Here is a 25,550-nt window from a genome sequence, read left to right as displayed (position 1 = left end):
CAATAAATCAAAGGAATGTCTCAAGGTTGTAAAGATGGTACTAGACCCACTCCCAGAATATACATTTTAAGATAACAGGATTAGCCAGAAGGGTTTCAGAAAGGAGAAACATGTCCTCAAGCAGGATACATTATTGTTATATACTCCTTACTAAGGAATGTAGGAATAAACGTTTGTCCTTTCCTCCTCCTTGAGAATTCCAGATCCCTTTCTCCTCCTCAGGGGCCCTGGAATTCTTCTCAACCTGCCTAGGAACTGACTCTCTCATTCCCCCCTTTTCTTTTAGGAGAATTATGTTGCCAAGGGAAAGGAGCGTCATTTTCGTTCCATAACTACTTCCTTCCATCCCTAAATTGTTGAGGCAACATATTCTCCTAACACTCATATTGAGAATCTCTGATTCAGGGGCCCCAAGTAATAGTTGGAGGTGACTGTGGCACTCATAGGAGCCTGGACAACAATTTGTAACCTAAAAGCTTTCAGACAGTTAGAAACAAACCCTGTTTTACAGTTACAGATATAAGGCAAAATAGTCATTAAACCAAGTTAAAACCTAATCAAAATTAAAAGTCATATTATGTCCATAGTTAAGGTACCAGTTCCTCTTAGGACTGTTAGATGTCATCAGATCAAGAAGAGGCATCACATATGATTGTTGTTGGTGAAGGTATTCACAAAGTTGAAGGAAGTTCTTTCCTTGAAGTGGAGAAACCCACCACAGAAAGCCTTCCACTGATGAAGAAGGAAGTGCTCCACACACCCAGCAGTTAGACCGATTGTGGAATGCAGCACAGGAGTGAGCCCTGGACAGGAAGGCATTGTCTTGAGGATAAAAAGGCAGACCCAGGATTTTTGGAGTCCGCAGAAGCAGGCTCACATAAATTATCAGGCCCATCTGAAAAGTACAAAGCCAGAGCATAGCAAGTAAAGACATAAAATGACATCACTGAGCTCTGGCCAGGGTGCCATCTCTTAACTCGAGTGTGATGTACCCACGAATCAATTCCTGGCACTTTGACTGCTGTGGGAAAAGAAAGAATAACCTGGTAAGGGCCTTCCCAGAGGGGCTCGAGGGATTGGCCCCCAGATCCCAGTGTTTTTATCAGGAGCCCAGTTCCTGGCTCAAAGAGAGGCTTGCTTGACTCAGAGGTTTGGTCAGGAGTCACCTCCCAGAGTTCCATTAATTGCTGTTGAAAAGCTGAGAGCTGAGTTACATAATTAGCTAATTCCAAGGCTTCGGGGTCTATAACAATGTCTGTGCATAAGAAGGGTCTTCCATAAATACATTCAAAGGGGGACAGTTCCTCCTTTTGGGGGGCAGTTCAAGCCCTCATTAAAGCTATGGGTAGAACTTTAAGCCAATTGTCCTGCATCTCTTGAGTTAATTTGCACAGATGTCTCTTAATAATGTCATTAGCTTTTTCAACCTTTCCTGAGGATTGGGGTCTCCAGGAACAGTGTAAGTAATATTCTATTCCTAGAGCTTTTGACACCCCCTCAGTTACAGCAGCTTTAAAAGCAGAGCCACTGTCACTCTGAAGGCTCTGTGGCAGCCCAAACCTGGGAATAATTTCATGGGTTAAAATTCTTATAACCTCCTTAGCCTGTTCACTATGACAGGGAAAAGCCTCAATCCATCCAGTAAGCAAGAATCCATCCAAACTTGTAAGCAAGACTATCCATTTGCTTTTGGCATATGAGTAAAACCAATTTCCCAATCCTCTCCAGGATATTTTCCACTTCGTGGTAACCCAGATTTTGCTAGCTTTTCAGTCTTTGAGTTATTTTCCTGACAAACCTCACATCTTTTGATAATGTTCTTTAAAGTTTTCATTACACTTCTACCTTCAAACAAATGAGAAACCATCTGGTAAGTACTCTCAACACCTAAATGAAAACTCTGGTATAAACCCTTAAGAATTTTCCATTGAGCATTTTCAGGAATTATTAATCATCCATCCTCAGACTGTAACCATCCTTTATCGGTAATCTTTGCTCCTCTTTTCTCATATCTTTTTCATTCTTCCTTAGTATATTGTGGTTTTTCCTGTTCCACAGGACCTGTTCAGATCAAAGGCATCTTCAGTGAAGGGGTTTCACAAAGCACCGCCTCTCCGGCTTGACACTCAGCCAGCTGATTACCTTAGGCTACTTTACTCCCTGGTGTGCCCTTTGCAATGCATAACAGCTACTTCTTTAGAACAATATATACAGTTAAAAGTCTCTCAATCTCTCTGAAATGCTTAACAGGCTTTCCTGTTGCCATTTTAAACTGTCTTTCTTTCCATATTGCACCATGAGCATATAAAGTCAAATAAGCATACTTAGTGTAGATTTTTACTCGCTGCCCTTTGCTTAACTCTAGAGCTCAGATCAGAGCCACAAGCTCCGCTAGCTGAGCACTCATTCCCTGGGGGAGAGATTTTGCTTCTAGAACCTGTTCAGCTATCACCATGGCATAACCTGCTTTACGCTTCCCATCCCGAACAAAAGAACTGCCATCTGTGAATATTTCCATCAGGATTGTCTAATGGGGTATCCATTAGATCCTCCTGAGCTGCATAGTTTAAAGTTAGAAATTGGGAACAATCGTGATTGGGTGTTTCATTTTCCTTCTCAGGAAGGAAAGTGGCAGGATTTAAGTTTCCACAAACTTTAAGCTTAGTTATTGGTCCTTCTAATGACAATGACTAGATATTTAAGAAGCCTACGGTCTGTCATCCAAGTATTAACCTTAGAGTTTAAGATTCCACTCACATCATGAGAAGTCAGCACAGTAAGATTTCACCCATTGATTACTTTGAGAGCTTCAAGTGTTAATAAAGCAGTTGCCACGATTATACTTAGTGTGGCCACCTGGCTGACACTACGTCTAATCCTCTGCTCAGATACGCTGTAGGTTGCTGGTGAGGCCCTGGGGTTGTTTGGAACTCTGCTTGGGCAGTTTGAATCTCAGTTTCGGTTTTTACTGAGACCAAGGCAGCCCTTCCCGGAGGTGTTCCCTGATTTTCAGTTTAGCTTGGAGCCCCGGGTATGAGGGCAGAGTCGGAGGACAAAGTAGGGGACAAAGTAGGGAGCTGAAGGTTTCATATCCAAATCTATACCCTTAGGACATAAGTCTGGCATGTCTTACAGAGAGAAAAAGGGTAACATATATGCTACTTCTACCCATTTCCCTTGTTTTCTACAGAACCGATCTAATTGTAAAACTGTACTATAATTAAGAGACCCTCCAACCGGCCACCATTCACCATCCTCCAATGGATACCATGGCCATTCAGTATCACAGAAGACCAGGCATGTCTTTTTTAAACTCTGGGGATCAAACTTGTCCCAGTTTTTCAAGATACAGTTCAAAGGAGTGAGGCTGGAATTGTTAGCTCCCATCTGTAAGAGAGAAAAAACAATGACCAGCGCATCTCTCTTCCGGAGGTATCCCTCCCTGCTCTAGATGGGGGCATAGACAGACTTTACACCGAGGCTTTCTGTCCCTGGGCGGACTTCGTCTGTCCCTTATGGACACAGGCACCATACTCATCCCTCCCGGCTCTACCACCGAGGCAGGGTGGAGATGCACCAGGAGTAGACCTGATGACATCCCAGACTAACGTCCAGTTCCTCACCATTAAAACCTTGCTTGCCTCTGTTGCCACCTGGGGTGCAATCAGAGTAACCTTCCAGAATGCCTCCCAAGCTAAGGCTGCTAGGGGAAACATTCATCTCCCGAGTGCCTGTGCATGACCCTGAGTATATTCCTGACCACAATAAAACTGGTACAAACATAAGACCAATATGTTCCTTCCGAGCGTCACCACACCAGTATAAATGATAGCAGAAGAGATGGTGAAGGGCTGGCCAGTGAGGAAAAAGTTATTTTTGTCCTCGAGTTATTAGGGTCAGTCCTTCCAGTTCATTCCCACAGATTCTACAGAAAGAGTATCTAAGGAGTTGGGACGAAAGTCACCGGAGAGCCTCTTCTGGTCCACTAAGAGCTAGTACTTCCAAAGGAAGAAGCCCATTGCACTTCCAATCTGACCAGATGGAAGCGGGTGAGAATATACAGCCTTGACATACTCCTTTCCCGATTTGGAACCAGTCTGTTGTTCCTTGTCCAGTTCTAACTGTTGCTTCCTGACCTGCATACAGATTTCTCAAGAGCCAGGTAAGATGGTCTGGTATTCCCATCTCTTTAAGAATTTTCCAGTTTGTTTTGATCCACACAGTCAAAGGCTTTGGTCAATAGAGCAGAAATAGATGTTTTCTGGAACTCTCTTGCTTTTTTGATAATCCAGTAGATGTTGGCAATTTGATCTCTGGTTCCTCTGCCTTTTCTAAAACCAGCTTGAACATCTGGAAGTTCATTGTTCATGTACTATTGAAGCCTGGCTTGGAGAATTTTGAGCATTACTACCCTAGCGTGTGAGATGAATGCAATTGTTTGAACATTCTTTGCCATTGCCTTTCTTTGGGATTGGAATGAAAACTGACCTTTTCCAGTCCTGTGGCCACTGCTGAGTTTTCCAAATTTGCTGGCATATTGAGTGCAGCACTTTCACAGCATCATCTTTTAGGATTTGAAATAGCTCAACTGGAATTCCATCACATACACTAGCTTTGTTCGTAGTGATGTTTCCTAAGGCCCACTTGACTTCACATTCCAGGATGTCTGGATCTAGGTGAGTGATCACACCATCATGATTATCTGGGTCATGAAGATCTTTTCTGTATAGTTCTCCTGTGTATTCTTGCCACCTCTTCTTAATATCTTTTGCTTCTGTTAGGTCCATACCATTTCTGTCCTTTATTGTGCCCATCTTTGCATGAAATGTTCTCTTGATATTTCTAATTTTCTTGAAGAGATCTCTAGTCTTTCCCATTCTGTTGTTTTCCTCTATTTGCACTGATTACTGAAGAAGGCTTTCTTGTCTCTCCTTGCTAGTCTTTGGAACTCTGCATTCAAATGGGTATATCTTTCCTTTTCTCCTTTGCCTTTCACTTCTCTTCTTTTCACAGCTGTTTGTAAGACCTCCTCAGACAACCATTTTGCCTTTTTGCATTTCTTTTTCTTGGGGATAGTCTTGATCCCTGCCTCCTGTACAATGTCATGAACCTCCGACCATAGTTCTTCTGGCACTCTATCAAATATAATCCCTTGAATCTATTTCCCACTTTCACTGTATAATTGTAAGGGATTTGATTTAGGTCATACCTGAATGGTCTAGTGGTTTTCCCTACTTTCTTCAATTTAAGTTTGAATTTGGCAATAAGGAGTTCATGATCTGAGCCACAGTCAGCTCCCAGTCTTGTTTTTGCTGCCTGCAGTGCAGGAGACCCAGGTTTGATCCCTGGGTCGGGAATATCCCCTAGAGAAGGAAATGGCAACCCACTCCAGTATTCTTGCCTAGAAAATTCCATGGATGGAGGAGCCTGGTGGGCTACAGTCCATGGGGTCGCAAAGAGCTGGACACAACTGAGTGACTTCATTTTTCACTTTCTTTCACCAGGTATTTCTTGACTTCCTACTTTTGCATTCCAGTCCCCTATAATGAAAAGGACATCTTTTTGGGGTGTTAGTTCTAGAAGGTCTTGTAGGTCTTCATAGAACCATTCAACTTCAGCTTCTTCAGCATTACTGGTCAGGGCATCAACTTGGATTACTGTGATATTGAAGGTTTGCCTTGGAAATGAACAGAGATCATTCTGTCGTTTTTGAGATTGCATCCAAGTACTGCATTTCGGACTTTTTTGTTGACTATGATGGCTACTCCATTTCTTCTAAGGGATTCTTGCCCACAGTAGTAGATATAATGGTCATTTGAGTTAAATTCCCCATTCCAGTCCATTTTAGTTTGCTGATTCCTAAAAGTTGATGTTCACTCTTGCCATCTCCTATTTGACCACGTCCAGTTTCCTTGATTCATGGATCTAACATTCCAGGTTCCTATGCAATATTGCTCTTTACTGCATTGGACTTTACTTCCATCACCAGTCACATCCACAATTGGCTATTGTTTGACTTTCTCACTGTCTCCTAGTTTATCTTTCTGCTTCCATTCTGCGCCCCTGCAGTCCATTCCCCTACTACAGTCACTATCATTTTTAAAACATAAACTAAGCAACATCACTCCTTAGCTTCCCATTGCACCTGGCCTGAACTGTGTACTTGCCATGGCTTGCAAAGCTGTAGGCCTTGAATTGATGGTCAACTTCTCAAATTTCAAGTGTCCTCTCAGACGTCACTTCTGAGAGAGGCCTTCCAACCACTCTCTCTAAGCTTCCCCATTCCTTCCCACCATCCTCTAGGTCTTTCTCCATCATCTTACATCATGGCATTTATCTCCTTCGAAAATGACCTCACTTATTTGTTTATTGTCTGTCCTCTATTAGAAAGTCTGTTCCAGAAGAGCTGAGACTTCACCTTCTCTGTTTACTGTTGTATCCCTAATGCTTAAAGGGTACTGGCAAGAGTAAGCGCTTAAATATTTGTTGAACCGAATAAATTGAGATGACTGAATTGTATATACCCTAATTTGTACTAACAGTCATGATAATGGGAATAGAATTTGAAATACCTAGTTTTTTTCAGCCTAAATGGCTACGTGGAGGCTGTGTGTCTTAAGTGACTCTTTCTGAGAGTTCTTAAGAACAAGGCACAGGGTTCAGAAGAGGAAAAAGAGAAGGAAGGTAGGAAATGGTAAGATTCTCAAGCAGAAGATGGGTATTCTGGTTACTACTTATATATAACTACTATATATATATATATCTACTTATATATCTACTTCTTATAACAAGCCACCCCAATTTTAGTATTGTAAAACAATCACTATTTCATTTTCACATATTATGTATGTCAAGAATTTGAACATGATGTAGCAGAGATAAATTGTCTCTGCTCCATGATATCCAGGGCTTCAGCTGAAAGACAATGGGGGCCACAGCAGGAACTAGAGTGAAGCTAATGAGCATCACTTACTGATTTTTCCTTTTGTCTCACGCTCCAATATGGCTCCATGTGGCACTCTTACTGACGCTGTGTTTTTTTGTTTTTGTTTTTATTTTTGGTTGCACTGGGTCTTCGTTGCTGCACGCAGTTTTCTCTAGTTGCAGCAAACGGGGATCTTCATTGCAGTGTGCAGGCTTCTCATTGAGGTGACTTCTCTTGTTTTGGAGCACAAGTGTTGGGCACATAGGCTTCAGCAGTTGCGGCTGAGGGGTTCTAGAGCACAGGCTCCGTAGTTGTGGCACAAGGACTTGGGTGCTCTGCAGCGTGTGTAATCCTCCCACACCAGGGGTTGAACCTGTGTCCCCGACATTGGCAGGTGGATTCTCATCCACTGTACCACCAGGGAAGCCCTTACCGATTCTGGTTTTATATAACATTTTGACAGGTTGTTCATCATAAATCGTTTTGCTTTTTTTTTTTTTTTGGCTGCACTGGGTCTACATTGCAGTATGCAGGCTTCTCATTGTGGTGGCTTCTCTTGTTGCAGAGCACAGGGGCTCAGTCGTCGTGGCATGTGGGCCCCTCTAGTTGCGGTTTGAGGGTTTAGTGCTCCTCAGCTTTGTGGGATCTTAGTTCCCTGATCAGGGATCAACCCCTCATTCCCTGCATTGAGAGGCGGATTCTCAACCACTGGACAACCAGGGAAGTCCCTTGCATTCATTTTTAATTGCATTAAAAATTATCTTTCTTGATTACTGGGTTTTGGCCCCTCCCTTAAATTTTGCAACACAGGCAAATGCCTCATTTGCCTTGCCCTAGTCCCAGCCTTGAGCTGCACCAGCAGACTGGGACTTGTGCTGGGTCTTGAAGGTGGGACTCAGAGCTGGGCCTGTGTCCTGCAGCCCACCTTCCTGCAGCCTCTCCCTGTAGCTCTGTGACTTAGGCTTCTCTGAGCTCAGTGGCCGGATTCCGAGAGGGGGCAGCCTGAGCAAGCTTCCAAGACATTCCAGAGCAAAGCTGCATAGCATTTCTTGACCTAGTTTCATAAGTCACATAGCGTCACTTCCTGCCCAGACTCAAGGGAAGCAAGCAGCTTCTACTGCTTGATGGGAGTAGGATCAAATAATTTTATGACCAAGCTTTAAAAACGACTACAGTGGGACGTGTGGCACCTGGGGCACATGTGTGGTGCTGGCTCTATGTCTGTCTAGGTGAGATAAGCTTCTCTTTCTTCCCTGTCTCAGTATTCTCATGCAGTTTCCTGAAATATGTCTGTCTGGCTGAGCTGGATTTTGTAACATTACATCTCCCCCACAGCTATGCAGGGGCCCTGGGAGGAGTTGTGGTTCAGGGAGCCCCGGGAGCCCTGTCTTGAAAGTTGTGGGGAATGCCCTGCCCTTCCAGGTTCTTACAAAGAGTGGAAGAGGAAACCTGGGACCAAGTCATAGCTTTCTGGTCCCCACTGCAGGAGATTCTGATTGTCCATTCTCATCTGTTATTCACTTTCTCATAGAAATAATGAGGGAAAATGTTCTGACACCTACATCCGCTAATTTCTGAGGATTTTTTTTTCCCATAGAATTAAGATTTTAGAATTTCTTTTAATAATGATCCCATTCAACCAAAAAGAGTCAAAATTAAAATTAAGGGGGGACTTCTCCAAAGTGGTCCTGCCTGGAATTTATCTCCATTTATAATGACTCTGAAGTGAAAAATGGCAGTTTCCTCCCAGGGAGGATCGCTATTCCAGGAATTAGTGGCAGATGGGGACTTAATCATCACTCACTGGTCTGCCTTCCTGAAGAAGAGAAATGTCAAAGTCACAAACTTTTTTGGAAGGAGAAATTAATTCTATTGGGAATCTGAAATATATATCTGTGTGGGTAAATATATTAGTATCTGTTACAATTAAATTATTATCTTAGGATCATAAAAATTACTATGTATGACTTAATAAGAAACTGATCCGTCACTGTAAATTAATTTGCCAAATGTATGCTTACCCAAAAATCAACTGGCCAGACGACCAGTTTGCTGAGTGCCCAGTTCACCAAATCACCAATTTACTGAAAATATGTTTACTTTAAATGTTTAAAGTATAAGGACTTTCCTGGTAGTCCAGTGGTTAAGAATCTGCCTTCCAATACAGGGAACACAGGTTCGATCCCTGGTTGGGGAACTAAAATCCCACATGCTGTGGGGCAACAAAGCCCGAGCATCACAACTAGAGAGGCCCAAGCACCACAATGAAGACCTAGGGCAGTCAAAAAATAAAAATTAAAAAGTTAAAGTGTATAGCAGCTCCTCTTGGTTGTATTCGTAGGGCCTAAGAGAGCTGGGAGAAGCCGAAACTTCTGAGTTTTCAGAAGTTCTGCCCCTCCACACCCACTTCCTACCCTTCATTGGCCCCCTTCTCTGGCCCTTGTCCTCCCTTTCTCTGCCAAACCCCCTCCCATCCCCTCTTCTCACAAGGATGGGCAGTCTAGGCCCTGCACGGTGACCTCCAGCAAGTTTCCTCATCAGGTCTCCCCTCCTTGCCCCTACCCACTGCCACTGCAGCCTCAGAGAGCTCAGGCAAAGACAAATGAAGATTCCTTATAATGCTGCCATGAAGGCAACATGAAAGACATTGTATTCAAACTTTGCAGAAATCCACAAAAGCTGTTAAATCAGTCCATCTATATTCATTACCTATTGCCTATATAATAAATCACCCTTAAATCCAGTAGCTAAAAAAAAAAAGATGAACATTTATTATCTCCCACAGATTTTGTGGATCAGGAATCTGGGAGCAGCTTACCTGAGTCAGGGTTCTGGCTCAAGGTGTGTCATATGGTTGTAGTCAGGCGGTCAGCTGGGGCTACCATCATCCAAAGGCGTGACCAGACCTGGAGGACCCACTTCTAGGGTGGCTCACTTAACTCACTTGGCAAGCTAGTGCTGGCTGTCAGCAGGAAGCCTCTGTTCTTCACCACGTGGATCTTGCTATAGGGCTGCTTGAGTGTTCTGACAATATATCAGCTGGCTTCTCCTGGAGCAAGTGATCCAAGAGACAGCAAAGAGGAGGCTCCGGTATCTTTTATAATCTAATTTCAGAAGCTGCATATGTCACTTCTGTTTTACTCTCTTCATTGGAAGACAGTCACTAAGCTGACCCCACACACAAGGGGAGGAGAGAATTGGGCCCCACCTCTTGAAAGGAGACATACTGAAAACTTTGTGGACACAGTTCTTTTTGGTCCGCACCCTGCAGTAAGCGAGATTTTAGTGAAAGTCGTTCAGTCGTGTCCGACTTTTTGCAACCCCATGGAGTGTAGCCCGCCAGGCTCCTTTGTCCATGGGATTTCCCAGGCAAGAATACTGGAGTGGTTAGCCATTCCCCAAATCTACTGGAAAAGGAAGCAAAGCTCTGAATGTATGGCACTGAGGCGGCCTTCTTAAGTGTGACCAGTAGGTGGCAGTCTTGCCTGGGTGTGGAAAAAAAAGGACAGGACACTGGTTTTCGCCAGCTCTAGGAGCAAAGAATTGTAAAAATTGACTTCATCAGAGCTGAGAGCGCTGGAAACGGTTGCCTGACAGAGCCACAATTCCCAGATGCAGTGCCATTTCTGAGACACATGAACGTGAAGCCTACTGCTGCAGACTGTCTCCTAGTCACTGAGATCCCCCGGGCAAGTCTTTGTTCTGGGTTTCTGCATCTATCAGACAGGTGATCACAGAGCTTTCTTTCAGTGCTGACAGGCTATGGGCTCTGTGGTTGCTCTTTGGATGGGAGGAATCCTTCCCCTTGCGCTGTAGTTTCCTTCCAGTGTTGGTGGCGTGCTCCTTACATGTTTTCTTTACTGCCGCCTCAGTCAGTGCCAGCGCTGTAGCTGACAGGTACCCAATGCGTTACTTGTCAAATTAATGGGCATGGGCCCTGCGGAGCGTCTTCTCAGCCTCACTGGGCATGAGCTCTCAATTCCAAACCCTCCTGATCACATCCTCTTCCCTGCGGACTCTGATCCCTTCCTTCCCAGACCCACGCTGTCCTGGCTTCCTCCTTTCTCTCTGAATACTACTTCTTGGCCCTTCATACATTCCTGTTCTTCCAGCAGTCCCTTAGGTTTTGGTTTCTTTTTCTCCTAGGATTCAATCCTAGGTCATCTTCTCTTCTTTTCTTTTTGGTTCTGTGGCACCTCACCCACTCCCCTGCTTTTAATTACCACATATAATGATAGAAATAATGGCTCTTGGAGCAGGAAATGGCAACCCACTCCAGTATTCTTGCCTGGGAAATCCCATGGACAGAGGAGCCTTGCAGGCTGTAGAAGAACCTTTTTTCACAAGGTCGCAAAAGAGTTGGACACAACATAGTGACTAAACAACAACAAAGTTTAATTAAAGTGAGTTACAAGCATGCTGATACTAAATATGTTGCTTTTCATGGCAAAGTTCTTTTGGTACATATTTACATTTCAAATATACAAAGGTAAGGCAATCCAGTAAGCTTAGATTCCAGGGAACATCTCCTGGTCAGAAGGTAATCATTTCAGTCTCATTTTATGCACATGAGGGGTTTGAGTATGATGGGAGAGTAGCCCCCTTAAAAAAAAAAAAAGAAGGAAATAATAATAGCTCACAAATAGATGGGGGAAAAGTGGAAACAGTGACAGATTTAATTTTCTTGGGCTCCAAAATCACTGTGGATGGTGAGTGCAGCCATGAAATTAAAAGATGCTTGCTCTTTGGAAGAAAAGCTATGACAAACCTAGATAGCATATTAAAAAGCAGAGACATCACTCTGCCGACAAAGGTTCAAACAATCAAAGCTATGGTTTTTCCAGTAGTCATGTATGGATGTGAGAGTTGGACCATAAAGAAAGAATTGCTGAAGAATTGATGCTTTTGAATTGTGGTACTGGAGAAAACTCTCAAGAGTCCCTTGGACAGCAAAGAGATCAAACCATTTAGTCCTAAAGGAAATCAACCCTGAATATTCACTGGAAGGACTGATGCTGAAGCTGAAGTTCCAGTATTTTGACCAACTGATGCGAAGACTCGACTCATTGGAAAAGACCCTGCTGCTGGGAAAGATTGAAGGCAAAAGGAAAAGGAGCAACAGAGGATGAGATGGTTGGATGGCATCACCGACTCAATGGACATGGGTTTGAGCCAATTCTGGGAGATAGTAAAGGACAGGGAAGCCAGGCATGCTGCAGTCCATGGGGTCCCAAAGAGTCAACACGACTTAGAGACCGAACAACAATGAAGCCTTTAGATAGAGTTATTGACTATATACTAAGTACTGCTCTAGCTCTTTCCTCATTGAGTCCTCACAACAAGCTGATGAGGCAGGCATCACTACTACCTAGGTTTTGTGGTTGAGGGTCAGAGTGGCTGGGTGGCTGCTGTGAAGCTGAAATCTGTCTCCTGAGCCTGAGGACCTAACCTTCATATTCACTTGCCTTCTAGACATCTCCCCTTGGATGTCACTGACCATGTTCAGAATTAGAATCCTGATATTCCTACTCCAAACCTTTCATTCTCTGAGGTCCCAGTCTCAGCAAAAAAAGCACCCAATCAGCCCAGGCTAGACATGTGGGTAATCATCATCTCCTCTTGCTTCCCACCTTCAATCAATTCTAACAAGTCCAGTCAACTCTAACTCAGTATCATTCAGATCTGCTCCGCCTTCTCCATTCTGTCTCCACTGCTGTAATTCAAGTCTTTGTATTTCTCACATCTACACCGACCTCCATCTCTCCCTCATGGTGCCCACACTGTCTCCTTTCCTGGTCCTCCACCAAAGAGGAGGCAGTGGGGCTTAGTTTAATGGAGAAGAATATGAGTTTTGGAATCCAACAGGGTTATTTCACTACTCATTAGCTATTTGACCTGGGGCAAGCTTGTCAATATTTCTGAGTCTTAAGTCTTCTCTAAAATGAAAGATGAGAAAACATCTGCTCTATAGGGTGGGGGGAGCATGCAAAGCCTCCAGAAGCTGAGGCTGGCTTGTCTTAGCTCTACCACCCACCTCACAGCCTTGGCTCTCACTCCATGGTCTAGCACCCCGAGTGCCAGCCACACCTCCCAGCTTGCCTGGCCACCAGGGTGGGCACATACTATCCAACATGGCACCCGCCACGTTCTTCCTTCCTTCTCTTCTCCTCACGGCCTTGCTCGTTCACTGCCACCTTCTCCACCCCCTCAACATGCCCTCACCCCAGCCCAGCTGTTCCCACGGCTCTTTTAACATATCATAAACGCAAGTTTCTTTACTGGTACTCCCCATCGAACTGTGTTATCCCTGAGGGCGGGGATTGTATTATCTTAGGCCTCCTGAAGGCCCTAGCACAGGGATCTGGCACAGAGAAGATAGTCAAGAAGTATTTTGTTAGATGAATGAATCAACCAATGAATAAATCCATGGCAGCTTCAATTTAGGCCAGTTGGATGTTGTCAGCACCACAGGCTTCAGGCAAAGCTGCCAAAGGTCTCCTGTTCCTGTTCCTTCTGCTTTCTGAATGAGTCTGAGACAATGAGTAACTAGCACAGGGTATAGACTTGTAACTGGCTGTGGTTCTTTTGGAACTAGCACTAGTTCCAGAACTAGTTCCAGAACTAGTATTAGTTCTGGAAGGAACTAGCACTTCCACTTTGGGTGTAAACAGTGACTGCTGTGAAATTTAAAACTCAATCAAAAGTGATTCAGTGAATAAATTTTTATTTTGTAAAGGATCTACATGCATAATCAAGGAGCAGATACATAATCAATTAAGCCTCAAACATTGGTCTAAACTGAACAGACAGAACCAGATATTTGTCTCCTGAAGTGCTTGGTCCCATGTGGGTGGAATATGCCATTGTTGGTCAGGGAAATGTCACTGAAATATCTTCATCCGTTTGTTTTTACCCTGAATGTTCACCGAATCATTTCTTGCTGCAGGAAGAACTCTCTGAGGTACAGGGAGGCAGTTTTTCCAGGGCATCCTGGCACTAAGATGCCACCAGCTCGAGCCTGACAAGTACCCAGCTAGTACCAAGAGCTGTGCTGTAGTTGACCAGGCCCTTGTAGTCAGATACAAGGAGGAAATAACTACTCAGACCCCAAAGCCAAGCAGCACTAATTCAAGAAAAAGGAAGAAAAGGTTTCATAACCAAATAATAAAAGAACAAGTGAGAAAGACTTGGGGATTGTGGCACTAGGCTAGAGCTGCCAAGTGTCCAGAGGCATCCCAGGTTTCATTTCTGTCCAAGTGGAAAAGTGTTTGGGGGAATCCAGGGAGGCTCAGTGTGCTGCTGGCTCTCCCTCCACACTGTTGCTGTCTCTGTGATTCCAAATTAGAACCATACCTGAGTAATCAGAGGTTGGAGTGAAGCATAGCTGGCATTGCAAGGGCTACCTCAGTAGAACTGGATGCAAGAGAAAGTGCAGAAGCAGTGGCCAGCTGTTTCTGAATCAGGTTGGCCCACAAGCGAAAAGGGCTGCCCCAGAAGGCCTGCTCCCAGACTGCCAAGAACTGGAAGAGGTAGCACCAAACATCCTTGAGAATTTTACTGCTGGGAGAATAATTCTTTGATTCTGTGATTGGAAAAAACAGGCTGAGACCTAGTAAGGTTTATTCCAACAATGCAAGTCTGGTTCAATATCCCAAAAATCAACCAATTTAATCTACCAAGTTAACAGGCTAGAGAAGAAAAATCACATTATTAGATCAATCAGTGTAGAAAATGCATGTGACAAAATTCAACATTCATTTGTAATTTAAAATTCTCAGAAAAATAGGACTAGAGAAGAGTTTCCCTGGGTATTTCCTGGCAGTACAGTGGTCAGGACTCCACACTTTCATTTCCAAGGGCCTGGGTTTAATCCCTGGTTGGGGAACTAAGATCCTGCAAGCCACATGGCATGACCAAAAAAAAACAAGGGAAAAGAGAGAGAACTTCCCAACCTGATAAAAGGCATCTACCAGGAAAAACATATATATACAACTAACATACTTAATAATGAAAGACTGAATGCTTTCCCTAGAAATTCAGGAACAGAGCCAGTATATCTGCTAAAGGATTACTTCTAGCAAAAGAAAAATAATCCTAGGAGACAATTCCCATAGAGACAGGTCTTTCACATTTCTGCATATATTGTAAATTATATATTTACTGCTCTTCATTCCAGACTACATTTTCAAGGATGTCTGTTTGGCAAACAGCTTTGGGAAATATAGTTTCCCCCTTTATAGCAAAGGGCAGGCATGCTTACTGACTACTATATAGCATTCAGGTTCTCTGAAATCAGGACTCCTCTTTGTAATGAAATCCATCTATGTTACTTCCATGCTATATGAGGGCAAAGGGAACTGATACAAAAAAAAAAGAAAACCCATAATATCAATACTAAGAATTTAAAAGGTGACATCATTATAGATGGTACATTCATTAAAATGATTTTTAATGATATAATGAAAACTTCTTTAAATATGTTTGAAAATTTAGATGAAAACAGCTAGAAAATAAAATTTACTAAAACAGACTTAGAAGTAGAAAACCCAAATAGCCTTCTAACTATTAAAGAAAATTAATCAGTAATTTTTCCATAGGATCAGAAGCTTCAGAGAATTCTATCAAACATTCAACAAAAAAAATTCTAGGTTTACACAAATTCTTCCAGAGATTAGAAAAAGATAGTACATCTTTTCCAAAATTCTCTTTTACAGATTTTCCTGGCGGCGTGGCCATAGTACAGGAACAGATTCCAGTCTTGGCGAGTTATAATCAGTTAAGAAAACAGTGGCAAATGTAGCTAAGTGTACTCTGGTTTCTCTTCAGATGATTTATCTTTTACTCTTTACTAAAGATTTCCTGGAGAGGAAAGTATGGGAGGTTGCCTTATTTCTCATCCAAAAGGGAGAGTTTCCAATGTTTCATCTATTAGGTATGATGCTTGTTATAGCTTTCTTTTATATATATATATATATAGCTTTCTATAGATAGCTCTTATCAAACTGAGATTTAATTTTGTCAAACTTTTTTTTCTATGAAGATGATATATGTGCATTCCCAGATGGTACATTATTCTTTTTACATACTGCTGGATTCAATTTGCTAATATTTTGTGAAGAATTTTTGCACCTATGTTCACAAGTAAGCTTGCTATATAATTTCTGTAGAAAAAAAGAAAAGTAAAAAAGTCGCTCAGTTGTGTCCGACTCTGTGACCCCATGGATTATACAGTCCATGAAATTCTCTAGGCCAGAACACTGGAGTTGGTAGCCTGTCCCTTCTCCAGCAAATCTTCCCAACCCAGGAATTAAACCGGGGTCTCCTGCATTGCAGGCGTATTCTTTACCAACTGAGCTATCAGGGAAGCCCAATAATTTCTGTAGAGCCTCACTTAACAGCTGGGGGCAGGGAACCAGACACCCTATTTCCCAACCTACAGCTTAAACTTGAAACTGTCTTCTGATGCAAGTTGGTCATACCTTCTACTTTTCAGAACCTATTTCTACACATCAGGAATTGTTGTTGTTCATTTATTGAGTCCGACTCTTTTCTGACTCCATGGACTATGTAGCTTACCAGGCTCCTCTGTCCACGGGATTTTCCAGGCAAGAGAATACTGGAGTGGGTTACCATTTCCTTTTCCAGGAGATCTTGCTGACCCAGGGATTGAAACTGTCTCCTTGGCAGATAGATTCCTTACCACTCAGCTACCTAGGAAGTCCACAAAGTCTACATATTTAGCTTCATATAAGTAAAACCTCAAAAGATCACACCACCAGTCTCAATTGTTCTTCTTCACAGAAGTGTTTGCTAAGACATAAAAAGTAACCAGAGGAGAAAGTGAACCATGAAAGCAAGTATATCTCTACCATCAGTGCCCATTCTCCCAGATACACCCTTATGACCTGTGTTGCCTTTGCACCTACCAACAAAAGCCTTTCTTCCATTGTAGAGAATTATCCCTAAATATGTTCTTACTCCCCTGGTAACTGTCGGTAAAGAATCCGCCTCCAATGCAGGAATCAGCCTGCATTGCAGGAGACCCGGGTTCCATTCCTGGGTCTGGACGATTCCCCTGGAGAAGGAAATGGCAACCCACTCCAGTATTCTCGCCTGGAAGATCCCATGGACAGAGGAGCCCAGCGGGCTCCAGCCCACAGGGTCGCAAGAGTCGGACATGACTTAGCGACTAAACCATCACCATCACCATGTTCTTACTGGGTAAGATGTCCTAACAAGAAAATAAAACGGGTAACTTTAGTTATTAAAACAGATAACATAACGTTGCGTTTTGATATGCAAATAGGCTAATCAGGGAAACAACTTTGCCCCTCGGAGTAAGCGGAGAGACTGGTGGCCCTGATTCTCAAGCTGAAGGAGAGAGCATTTCTGTCTTCCACGCTGCAAGCCCCGCCGTACCCCACCCCACCCGCTGTGTTTATCTGGTGTACCACCGCATTACCATCCATCTCTGTCTCCCTCTGGTTCCTTTTTCTTACAAAAATATTCTGCCCTCCGCCATCTTCCCAGGTACTCCCACAGCCCACGGACCCCGTTTACAGCACTTATCACTAAACTGGTCTAGGGGCACAGTCGGCTTCCTATGCAGATTGGCCGAAAGGCTGAGTCAAAGTTGGAACGACTGGGAAGTAGCTACAGAAAATCCCCTCAATAAATTCTAGTCCCCTCCTCCTTCCTAACCCAATCTTTCCCTCCTTTTGCTTCCACCACTTCCTAGCTGTGGTACCCTAGGCAAGTGCTTTCCCCCTCTGTGCCTGATCCCCTCAAACGTAAAATGGGGATAAACAGTCGTCGTGCTGGTGCAAAGCGAACCTCTTCGGTCCCGGTCGGCGAGCGGCGGTGGGATACCGACAGCGCTCAGCCCACAGCCTGGGCAAACAAGGCCTCGACAAGTGTTCGTCAGAAACTCAGTTTCTCTAAACTTCTGTCAGCCTTGCCTCTTTTCTCATTTTCTGCCACACATCCCCACCCACCTGCTCTGTCTCCTTCTCACCCCCTGTCTTTCCCCATCCTGTCTCCCTCTGAAGACCGGACCCCTCCCTCCACAAAATCTACTAGATTCCTCAAAGGCGGGAGGCGGCCTTGCCTCTGCGCGGCCTTCGGCTTTTTCAGCCTCTATGCCTCAAACGCTTCCTCCTCCCGCTCTAGCTGCTTCTGTTAATTACCGGGGGACCTCGGCCCCCTCCTCCCTCTCTCCTTTAACCACCAGTTCCAGGAGGGCAGGGCCAGCTGCCCACAGCCTGGCACATTGTTGGCCGGAAAGAGGTGCTACGAAAGGTCGATAAAGAAGGGGGAGGGTGCTTCCTCGCGGGGGTGGGGAGTGAGTGGAGCGGCCGGCCTCTCCAGCGCCTCTGCCTTCCCCAGCCATCGAGCTGATCAAGGACCTGGTCAACTACGACGTGCGCCCGGCGCTGCTCAAGGGCCTCGTAGCGCTCCTGATACCGTCCTTCAAGGAGACCAGCAAACTGCACTCCGAGATCGTCAGCGGTAGGGATCCGCTTGGATTGGGGGATGGGCCCTGGCGGGGTAGGAGGGAGAGGCGGGTTCCTCCCAGGCTCACGGCCACTCCCTCCTCCAGACTCTTCGGTCCTCGAGCTCACCGCCCACCTGCCCCTGTTTTTGCAGCAGGCCGCCGCCGCCAAGGCCATCGGGTAAGCGGGCCGCAGGTGGTGGGCGGATGCTGCAAGCCGGGCTCAGCGCTGCCCGCGCGCTGGGGGAGGGCTCCAGCCTCGAAGGGTCCCACCCTACCACCGCAGCCCGAATCCCACCCCGACCCCAAACTACCCCACCCCCGCCCCCAAACTACCCCACCTCCGCCCAGGATCCTGGCGCGCCACAACACGACCCTGGCCGAGGAGATGCTGCACCTGCGGGTGGTACACAGCCTGATGGCCGCCATGGGCAACACGGATCACAGCAACAGCCAGCGGCAGGCCAGCCTCACGCTGGAGGTGCACGGGGCGGCGGGGCGGCGGGCGGGCACTGCGCGCGGGCACTGCAGTCACGCCCCATCCCCGCCCGCCTACCGCAGTACTTCGTGGAGTTATTCCCGGTGGTGGAGGAGCACGTGCGCAAGACCATGGGGGAGGAACTCTACAAGCTCTTCCTAGTAAGTGGGACAAAACAGTGGCCCTGCGCCTGCCGCACTCACGCCCTCCCCGCCCCCCCCCCCCCACCATGGACACCCCACACAAGATCCGGCTGGGGCGGGAGACAGAAGGGACTGCTCTGCTTGGGCTTCTCCACCTGGCACCCTTCCGTTCCCTTTCCGGCCCATCCTGGCAGGCTAAGAGCCTGACTGCAACCTGCAGCCTCCCTCTGCCCACGCCCAACTCCAAGTCCAGGCTCCCCTGGCATTTAGCCAGGTTTCCCTTGCTTCTGTCCCCAGAGCAATGCCGAGAATCTGTACATGAAAATAGATAGCATTCAGGCGGACATCCTGGCGGCCAACAAAGTCAATGTCGCCAGAGGTGAGTGGGGAGCGAAGGGGCCTGGGCCAGAGGTGCAGCGGCACCCAGCCTCAGGCTCATCTCCCTGCCTCCAGCGCTGCACCTCAGCGGCCTCTCCTGCAGCAACATGAGCTTTTACGTTGGCCATTCTAATGAGGATCAGGTGGCCTACATCACACACTTCCAGAAGGAGGACGTGGAAGAAAAGGAGTAAGAGGAGGAAAAAGGAGCCCCGGAGGCAAGCCAGGGAGCCAAGGCTCTGTGGCAGGGAAGCCTGGCAGAAGGGAGGAGTCACAGTCAAGCTCCTGTAGACTCCTCTTAGCCTCCGTGGGAAGCTGGGGGGTTCTGCCCCCCAGTGGTGGAGAGAGAGAGTCGGCTGGGAAGTCTTCAATAAACAAGTCTTGCTGTCTGTCGTGTCCATGTGTGGAGGGCAGAGGGAGATCCAGTGAGAGCTGTGATGATGGACCAGGGTGTCTCTGCTCATCAAGGAGAAAAGCTGGTCAGAAGGGAAGGACCACCAACCTCCTAGAAGATTCAAGGAGGTATCGTGAGGAGTGGGCCTCACCTCCAGTCCCTACTGGCCCTGCACTCTCACCTCCAGGACACCACACCCACCTGGGTTCTCTCCTGCTTCTCTGGTTGCTTTCTTTCATTCTCTTTGCTGATTGATCATGCATGCAGGCTCAGTCATGTCCAACTGTTTTCAATCCCATGAACTGTAGTCCACGCCAGGTTCCTCTTTCCCTGGGATTACCCAGGCAAGAATACTGGAGAGGGTTGCCATTTCCTCCTCCAGGACATCTTCCCAACCCAGGGATTGAACCCACATCACTGTGTCTTCTGCATCACAGGCGGATTCTTTTCCACTGAGCCACCTGGGAAGCATTTTTATGGATTCCTCCTTTTCAACGCAGCTTCCTTCAAGGTAGAGGGAAGCAGGACTTTGACCTTGAGCCTCTTCTCTATATTTACACCCTGGTGATTCCATCACTTTATTTTTTTAACTTGTATTTATGTATTTATTTTTAATTTAAATTTTTTTTTGGCCATGTCATAAGGCATTCTCTGACCAGGGTTAGAATCCGTGCCTCCTGCAGTAGAAACATGGAGTCTTAACCACTGGACTGCCTGGGAAGTCCCCCTGTCACTTTAAATACCACTTATATACAAGACTCCCATATTTCTCTTTTTTTGTGTGTGTGTGTAATAAAGTTTTATTAAAGTATAGAGGAGATAGAGAAAGCTTCTGACATAGGCATCAGAAGGGAGCAAAAGAGTACCCCCCTTTGCTAGTGTTAGCAATGGACTTATATACTCTCCAATGAATCCAAAGAATGTCTGGAGGTTGTAAAGACCTCACCAGACCTACTCCCATAATTTACATTTTAAGATAAGAGTTGGCCAGAAGATTTAATCCAAAAATCGTCCTCAGGCAGGATACATCCTTGTAAAGACCAGACCTACTCCCATAATTTATGTTTTAAGATAACAGAATTAGCCAGAGGGTTTAATCCAAAGACTGTCCTCAGGCAGGATACATTATTGTTATATAATCCTAAGGAATGTAGAGGAAAAAAAGTAAAAAAGTTTGTCCTTTCTTCCTCCTTGAATATCCCAGACCTCTCTCTCCTTGGGGACCCCTAGACTTCTTATCAACCTGCCTAGGAAATGACTCTCTCATTCCCCCCTTTTCTTTTAGGAGAATTATGTTGCCTAGGGAAAAGGGGCGTCATTCTCATTCCATAACTGCTTCCGAGCTGACAAGGGGCGTTGTCCCTAAATTGGTGAGGCAACATATTCTCCTAATCCTCATAGTGAGGATGTCTGATCCAGGGGCCCCAAGTAATAGTTGGAGGAGGCTGTGGCACTCATAGGAGCTCGGACAACTATTTGTAAATTAAAAGCTTTTAGACGGTTAGAAAACCCCATTATACAGTTACAGATGTAAGGCAAAATAGTCATTAAACCAAGTTAAAATCAAAATGAAAAGTCACATTATGTCCATAGTTACATCAGTCCACCTTAAGGTTGTTAGATGTCATCAGTTTAAGAAGAGGTATCACATGCGATTGTTGAAGGTATTTGCAGACTTGGAGAAAGTCCTTTCCTTGAAGTGGAGATGTCCACCATGGGACGCCTTCCACTGATGAAGAGGGGAGTGCTCCGCAGACCCTGCAGTTAGACCGATTGTGGAATGCAGCATAGGAGTGAGCCCAGGACAGGAAGGCATTGTCTTGAGGATCAAACGGCAGACTCAGGATTTCTGGAGTCAGCAGAAGTAGGCTCACATAGATTATCAGGCCCATCTTGTCCTGAAGGATCCCAGATGAGCCCCCAAGATGAAAGGTTGTTGCTGAACAATAAGACGTGGGATTCTTGGCCTCCGGAGGAGACGAATTCAATCCGGGGCCAGAGACGAGGCTGGATCGCTCAGAGCTTTTGTGTAATAAAGTTTTATTAAAGTATAAAGGAGATAGAGAAAGCTTCTGACATAGGCATCAGAAGGGGGCAAAAGGTAGTACCCCCCATATTTCTCTTTCCAGCTAAACATTTCCACCTCATTTTGTTGTCAATGAAAAATTTAATCAGTAGATCTAAGAAAGAAATGGAAAGTTTTATTCTAGCCAAATTGAGGATTATAAACTGGGAACAGCCTTTCAGAAAGTTCTAACTGTTCCACTTGTTAGAGGTCAAAGCTCAGTTATATAAGTTTTTGAGACAGAAGGTTGTACATTAAATGATGTATACAAAAATAAATAAATAAATAAATTATGTATACAATGCAAGAATTGGGTCCTGGGTCATCATGGCCCCTTACAAGATCAAGAAGGAAGGTTATCTCCTAAGACATTATCTTAGCAGGGGCTACTCTCCAATCTTGAGCTAATTGTGGTGTCTTCTCTTGTTGCAGATCACAGGTTCCAGGACTTCAGTAGTTTTTGCACATGGGCTCAGTAGCTGCTATTCCCAGGCCTTAGAGCATAGGCTGCATAGTTGTGGCACACAGGCTTAGTTGCTCAGGGGCATGTGGGATCTTTCTGAACCAGGGATTGAATCTGTGTCTCCTGCATTGGCAGTGTGTGGTTCTTGAAACTGACAAAGAAGCTCATGATTTAGGACTTTTGTGCAGGCTTTTCTGTTGAACACTTGAAAGAGGTTCTATTCCTAGAACTCTCACCCCAGGTATCTGCATGGCTGATTTCTTCACCTTCTTTCAATTCTTTACACAAAAGTCAGCTTTTCAATGAGGGTTACTCTTTTTTTTTAGTTGCATCCCACACTACCAGTCCCTGTATTCTAATCCCTAACCCCTGCTACTCACCTGTTTATTCCATATCACTTATTTATGTATTTTTTTAATTATCTGTCTCCCTACCTGAATGTAAGCTCCAGTAGGGCAGGAATATTTGTTTTCATTACTGATATTTCCCAAATGTTGAGAATAGTGCCTGGCACACATGAATGAATTACTGAGTTATTGTGAGGGAATTGTCCCTCAAGGTCAGAGGAAATGAAATCAGATGGCAGTAATTCTCTAGGATGCCACAAGAGGGCAGCAGTGGCCCGGATGTTGTCGTCAAAGACTGCCTAGCCTCACCCCTAACTGGGATTTTGAGCCTCCACTTTCCTCTATTTGGGCAGAGGGAGGAAAGAAAAGTTAACAAAATACCCAGCATGTTTTCCTTAAAGCTAAATGAATTTCCTATTTTAAAGATATGTCCTGTCCTTTGGTGTCCAGTCATTCTTACTGTTTTAGTCTTGAAATAGCCTTTCTTTTTATAGAATTATTTTAAAAACAGTACCCCAGAAAATTTTGGAAATTTTAATAATTAGAAAATCAAAAAAATACAGGAAAAAATCCAAAACTCTGGTATAATAGTTTAATAACAATGGAATGTTTTAAAATGAAATCTTAAGTATACTACAAATATCTAAAACAAATATACGTTACATGAAATTTATTAATATACATTTATCCCCCACCCCAACTTTTTATTATTTTTTTTTTATTTTTTTCCCCCACCCCAAATTTTAACTTTCAAAAGTTCAAAATTACCAAAAAAGTTGAAAGAATAATACAGTGAATACTTAGACCCTTTGACACATTTTCTATTTACTGGGCTCTTTTTAAGTTTCAGATATGACATTTGACAACTAAAAAGTTGACTACTAAAAACTTCACATTATGTTTCTACTAAGAATAAGGACATCCTCCTGCATAATTACTGTATCATTATTGTGGTAGTCTAAGTAATGGCTTCCAAATGCATCTACATCCTATTCCCAAGAACCTGTAAAATGTGTTACTTCATGTGGTAAAAGGAATTTTGCAGGTGTGATTAAGGATCTTGAAATGGGAAGATTCTCCTGGATTATCTAGGTGGGTTCCAGGTAAGTACAAAGGTCTTTATAGGGCAGGACAATCCATAGTTAGTTAGGAGATGACATAACAGAAGCAAAAGGTTTAGAGTAATGCACGGAAGGTTGCACAGGCCAAGGAATGAAGGCGGCTTTCTAAAGGCAAAGACGTAGATTCTTCCCCCGACTTCCCAAGTTTCTAGAAAGAATGCACCCCTGTCAACACCTTAATTCTAGATCTCTGACCTCCAGAAGTATTTGTTTTTCGTTCAGTATCCAGTTAAGGTTTGTATTAATATATTGCACTTGATTGTCATGTGGTGGTTGGTGATAGTGGCTTAGTAGTGTCCAACTCTTGCGACCTCCATGGACTGTAGCCTGCCAGGCTCCTCTGTCCATGGGATTCTCCAAGCAAGAATACTAGAGTGGATTGCCATTTCCTTCTTTAAGGGATCTTCCTGACCCGGGAATCGAACCTGGTCACCTGCATTTCAGGCACATTCTTTACCAACTGAGCTATGGGGGAAGCCCAGCTGTCATGTAGTATAATCTTATTTTTAAAGTTCAAATTTATAGCAATTACTGTCTTTTTTTTTTTTTTAACTTGCTGTCTTGATTCGCATAAAAACTGAAAATTACAGATAATCTTGAGGACTTATTTTTTTTTTCCGGTTGTGCCACACAGCTTTCAAGACCTTAGCTCCACAACCACGGATCAAACCTGTACATCCTACAGAGGAAGCATAAAACCCTAACCATTGGACCATCAAGGAATTTCCAGGATTTCCAATTCTAAAGCATACACCAAGTGCACTAATTAGAAACCACAGCCCCAGAGTGGGTGGGGTTCTTGCCTGCCTGCCTGCCATGCTCAGGTATCCCCCTCGTGAAAATTGTGAATAGATATGCCCAAGCCTGAATTTTAACGCAAGGCCTAAACAAAACCGGGTTAACCGGATTTTTCACAAGTAGCAAACATCTATTGAACAACTGACTCTTCTATGCCAAGCCCCGTGACAGACACAGAAGACCATCCAAGTTTATGTTTGGTGGCCTTCGCAGAACAAATTCTAAGCCCTCATAACAAAACGTAGCTTCCACTTCTGTGATACTGTACTTTCATCGTTCATGACTGCGCGGTCCCTGGGAGAAAGACAAATGCTAGCAGCTCTTCAGCGGCCGATTTATCACTCGGACCCTTTCTGTGTCAAAGAATGTTTTAGCATTGCCTGTTTCCAGACACAACACAACCTCTTAAAACTACCTGCAACCAATCTTAAACCAAACCCCACAACAAGAAAAATAAAACTTGAGTAAGAAAATCTCAAACACCCAGCAAAGTCAACAGCAGCAAGCAGTAAATGATAAACAAGACTTATGCAAACAATACAAACACGTAGATACTCAAAAACATACTGAACTACATTTAAACTTAACGTCTATTTTTAAACAAGGTTATAAGCCTTGCAAAAGCAAGGCCTCAAAAAATTGGTTTAAGACTCAGAATTGTTCCTCTCCACGGAAATCTTTAGTAAAAGGCGAAAGATTTATACGATCTGAAGAGAAACCAGAGTATGCGGCATAGTTCCGGCACACAGTCCTCGGTTAACCGTAAGTCCTAAGACAGCAATGGTAACTATATACCCGCCCAAAAGCGAGTAAGTTCTGCCCTTATCTCAGATAATTCTATGAAAATATCTTAATTTTTCAGAAGTAGGAGAGAAATAAAAAGGAAAAAAAGGATCTAGTCTTTAAAGTAGGCACGCTCCTGAATGCAATGCATTGTGGGTATGTAA

At 44.4% G+C, this 25,550-nt stretch overlaps 1 protein-coding gene and 1 non-coding gene across 3 annotated transcripts in view; one reads left to right on the top strand and one right to left on the bottom strand.

Moving 5' to 3' along the window:
- Nucleotides 1–19,804, top strand: part of ARMH1 (armadillo like helical domain containing 1) — a 38,677-nt gene extending 18,873 nt beyond the window's left edge. For both annotated transcript variants that reach the window (XM_043461543.1, XM_043461544.1), the window contains 6 exons: nt 18,311–18,433; nt 18,525–18,597; nt 18,768–18,897; nt 18,978–19,055; nt 19,335–19,416; nt 19,491–19,804. In XM_043461543.1, coding sequence (XP_043317478.1) covers nt 18,311–18,433; nt 18,525–18,597; nt 18,768–18,897; nt 18,978–19,055; nt 19,335–19,416; nt 19,491–19,609 — 605 coding nt within the window. In that variant the 3' untranslated portion in view covers nt 19,610–19,804. The remainder of the gene's footprint in view (nt 1–18,310; nt 18,434–18,524; nt 18,598–18,767; nt 18,898–18,977; nt 19,056–19,334; nt 19,417–19,490) is intronic.
- A 5,410-nt stretch (nt 19,805–25,214) lies between these two features.
- Nucleotides 25,215–25,330, bottom strand: LOC122437399. Its single transcript, XR_006268229.1, has one exon. It is a non-coding gene; the product is annotated as a U5 spliceosomal RNA (small nuclear RNA).
- Between the last annotated feature and the right edge of the window lie 220 nt (nt 25,331–25,550).

Source organism: Cervus canadensis, chromosome 2, assembly GCF_019320065.1.
Source record: "Cervus canadensis isolate Bull #8, Minnesota chromosome 2, ASM1932006v1, whole genome shotgun sequence".
In the NCBI taxonomy this organism is placed as follows: domain Eukaryota; kingdom Metazoa; phylum Chordata; class Mammalia; order Artiodactyla; family Cervidae; genus Cervus; species Cervus canadensis.
This window is presented reverse-complemented; position numbering and strand designations above follow the sequence as displayed.